General features: G+C 41.0%; 1 protein-coding gene across 2 annotated transcripts in view; it reads left to right on the top strand.

The window, feature by feature from the left end:
* The window catches only part of Nbr1 (NBR1, autophagy cargo receptor), a 22400-nt gene continuing 18436 nt past the window's right edge, over window positions 1–3964 (top strand). For both annotated transcript variants that reach the window (XM_026777013.1, XM_026777014.1), the window contains exons 1-4: window positions 1–57; window positions 344–459; window positions 2869–2931; window positions 3679–3697. In XM_026777013.1, coding sequence (XP_026632814.1) covers window positions 358–459; window positions 2869–2931; window positions 3679–3697 — 184 coding nt within the window. In that variant the 5' untranslated portion in view covers window positions 1–57; window positions 344–357. The remainder of the gene's footprint in view (window positions 58–343; window positions 460–2868; window positions 2932–3678; window positions 3698–3964) is intronic.

Consider the following 3964-nt stretch of genomic DNA (forward strand, 5'->3'; position numbering starts at 1 on the left):
AACTCTTGGACTCCAGCTCCCATCCTGCTTCAACTTCCTGAGTGACTGGGACTACAGGTGTGTGCCACTGTGCCTAGCTTGGCTTTTATTAATAACGTGGACATTCTAAGTGAGTTTAATTCTGTAGCTTAACTGCAAGCCTTTGTAACCTAGCTTGAGCATTAGTGTCCTTAGTTCTGGGACAGAAGCTTCTAACGTAGCAGGGAGGGTAAATCGTGTTGCAGTTGGGACGCTGCTTCTCTTCTTCACTATGAACCCCCAAATCTAACTTATATATATGAAACCTAATGTGTCTCTGGGTTTTTAACCCCTTCCTCTTTGTTTCGTCCATTCATCTTCTCAGCCCCACCCCACAACATGGAGCCACAGGTCACTCTAAATGTTACTTTTAAAAATGAAACTCAAAGCTTTCTGGTTTCGGATCCAGAAAATACAACGTGGGCTGATGTTGAAGCTATGGTGAGTACCACTTTGTTCTGGTTTTCACTGCTTTAAAAAAGGTATTCTTTTGTGTGCCTATTTTAGCAATTTATCTTTGTTTGTCGACACTACCATATCTGGACTTTTTGAAAATTTGCTTTTGACAGGGGTTCGGTGTTTTTTTATTTTATTTCTTTGTTTTTCCAAGACAAGATTTCTCTGTATAACAGTCCTAGCTGTCCTGGAACTCGTTCTGTAGACCAGGCTGGCTTTGAACTCACAGAGATCCGCCTGCATCTGACTCCTGGGATTAAAGGTGTGTGCTACCACCGCCCAGCAGGGTTCAGTATTTGTATGGGCTATGTACCAGGATAAAGGGAAGAAGTAATTATATTCCTTTAAACATATTTAAAATTATCTATTTCTTGAGAGGGAGTAAAAGTCAGGGGAAATTTCAGGAGTTGAGTATACCTTTCTACTGTGTGGGTCCCAGGTATCAAACTCAGGTAAAATTATTTTGAAGTGAAATAGGATTTAGAAAGATCCATATTTAGAAATAGTCTGAGGGGTAAGTTGTTGTGTCCTCCCCCCAGCCAGGCTGTAGGGGAATGTCGCCTGGCTGGAGAGCAGATAAATTGCTGCTGTTTGCTCACTGCCGAGGACAGGATTTGTGTTTTGCAAGACCTGCCAGTTGCTTTATTGCTGGGTCAAAGGTTGGCTATCTCAGTGTTGGCAAAAAGCAAAGCAAAAGCCCATGGGTGGTTTTTGTTCATAGTTTCTCCCATCTTGCTTTGCCCTTTGGACTCTTCTGGTTTCATTGGTTTGCATTAGTCAATGTTTTACTATTTGGGCACCTGTGTTTAATAAAACCCATTTGGTTACAAGCATGTCCTGACCTCATATCTGTGTAGGTATCTTAAAAAGGAGGGAAATGTTAGAGGGACCTCCCAGTATGTTACAGTTAGTTTCCTGCCTTCCCCAGATTTCTCTCTATGCTATCCTAGGCAGATGGCTATTGGGAAAGCAGTGAGATCTTTGAAAATGATCTGAGCATCAGTTACCTTTCTTTGCCTAGTAGCTAGGTGAGTTGGCAGCTTGTGTTTTTCTTTTATTTTAAAAATTTAGGTTCCAATACTGTAATAGATGCCCATTATAAGAAATAAAAAAATCTTAATATGCAAGGAGATGATAATGTCTGTCCACAAAACCCTCCCCTGTATTGCTATCCACATCTCCTTTGTCTAACCAGAGATAACAGCCCTGAATACTTCCCCACATTTCCATGTTCTGTGTTCATGCAGGTATCATGCTAGGGTCACAGCAAACACTGTTCTGCAGCTTGCTTTTCTTGCCCAACAGTATATTGTAGCCATAGTTTTTAATCAGTAGACATAGAGCAAAACACAGTCTTCTTAAAGTGTGAGTCCATGGTGTTGCTAGTGTTGTTGAACACTATGGATGTGACCCTCACTTACAGTGTATGTGGCGTGGTATGTGATTGTGTGCACACAGGCACATATGTGCGGTACACTTAACGTGGAGGTCAAAGGACAACCGCAAGTGGTCCTCACCTTCCTTAAAAAAAAGGAGAAAGAAACGCTTACCATCCTAATCTGTCAGGTTGAATGCTTTTATCTATTTACTAGGATTCCTATTTCCTCTTCTGTAAATTTTCTGCATATGTTTACTTAATTAATGTTTGTTAAAATTTTTTTTGTTAGCTCTCTCTGTGTATCTTTGGCTGTTCTGGAACTCACTGTGTAGATCAGTCTGGCCTCAAACATAGAAATCTGCTTGCCTCAGCCTCCCTGATGCTAGGAGTAGAGACCTAAAGGTGTGCCCTGCCATGCTGGGCCCTTGGATTATTAATCTTACTGTTAGTTCTGGTTATCTTTTCTGTGTTTGCAGATATTACCCCCTTATGTGTTACTACTTGAGTTTGTAGGTTTTTTTTTTTTTTTTTTTTTTTTTTTTTTTTTTTTTTTTGTTGTTTTAAGTATAAGATTTGGGGGGGGTATACTTTGGTATTCACAGAGCTCTGCATTGCATCCCCAGCATCACAAAAAGAATAAAAATAAGGGGCAGGGAGAGGGTTCTGTGGGTTAAGCCCTTGACATGCAGGTGTGAGCACCAGCATTCAGATCCCCAGCACCCATATAAATGCCAGGTGTGTGTTACGGTCTGTGTGTAATCTGGAGCTTAGGGAGCCCATATAGCTCATCCTGGTAGCAAATTGGCTAACTAGACTAGCCAAATTGGTGAGCTCTGGGTTCAAGAGATTCTGCCTGTCCACAAGGTGGTGATGCACAAGGCTGATACCTGCAGGCTGTAAGAGCTGTGGTCTTGGAAAGGTCCACACCAAAAAGAAAAAAGGGAGAAAAAAAGAATGAAGTTAAAATACTTAATTTTATATATTGAGGTACACTGACCCATTTCTTTCCTTTGCAGGTCAAAGTTTCATTTGATCTGAATACTATTCAGATAAAGTACCTGGATGAGGAAAATGAGGAGGTAAAACAACTGTGCCCCCCTTGTAAATGGTTAGAATAGGGATCTTATCAAGACTGATACAGTTTAAAAAGTTCAGAATAAGGTTTGTTTTAATGGTTCACACCTACATTTCCAGTACTTGGGAGAGGAGACTAAGGCATGAGGGTCCCAGAAGTTTAATGTCCCAGCTTGGACATTGGAACAAAAGACTATCTCAGAGAGCTGGAAGGGAAGAAAGACAAAAGGGTTCTGAGTAATGTTATCTCATTTGCTTAGTAGTTTAAATACATTTGGTAATCTTATACTTTATGAGGATTAGTGGCATCTGAGATGGAGCTGGGAAAGGAGAAAACAACATGGAGAATATCAGAGAGAGACCCTAAACTATAGCAAGTCTGTCACCTACTGGATGATGATGATGGTGGTGCTAACAGGGACGCTTCACTAAGTGGTTAATGCATCAGACTAGCAATGCTGTGGGGGGAGACATTATCATCTCTATTTACCATGAGGAAGCAGAGGCTCTGAGAGCTTAGGAATTTTGCAGAAGACACAAAGGCAATGAATGGAGTAGAGGCTTCAGACCCCAGGCTCCTAACCCCACACTGTGGTACCATTCAATGTCCCTAAGATAAAACAGAGCACGTTACTTAAAAAGGAGTGGAAATGCTGAACACCTACCCTGGGACTTCCACGTGAGACTGGCCCTAGTACGTAAATGTCAGGTGATGAGACTTAGAATTCACTGTTGCTTTTTTCTCTTCATAGGTGTCCATCAATAGTCAAGGTATGTTCCTGAGAAAAATCTAGTGAGCTTTGCTTAAAGTTTGCCTGACATGGTAGTATCTGTCTGCAGTCCAATACTGAGGAGAAGGAGGGTTTCAGATTTAAGGGCATGTGGGCTACATAGTGATTAAAATTCGTGTGCACATTAGGCTGTTTCCATTTCAACCATTTTCTGCTCTAGCATAAATTTTAGAATAGAATTTGGCATGCTGTAAATTGACGTTGTACCATGGGCATTATTTTCGTAGGAGATTTTTTTTTTTTTTTT

This window comes from Microtus ochrogaster, unplaced genomic scaffold, assembly GCF_000317375.1.
Source record: "Microtus ochrogaster isolate Prairie Vole_2 unplaced genomic scaffold, MicOch1.0 UNK44, whole genome shotgun sequence".
Lineage (NCBI taxonomy): Eukaryota > Metazoa > Chordata > Mammalia > Rodentia > Cricetidae > Microtus > Microtus ochrogaster.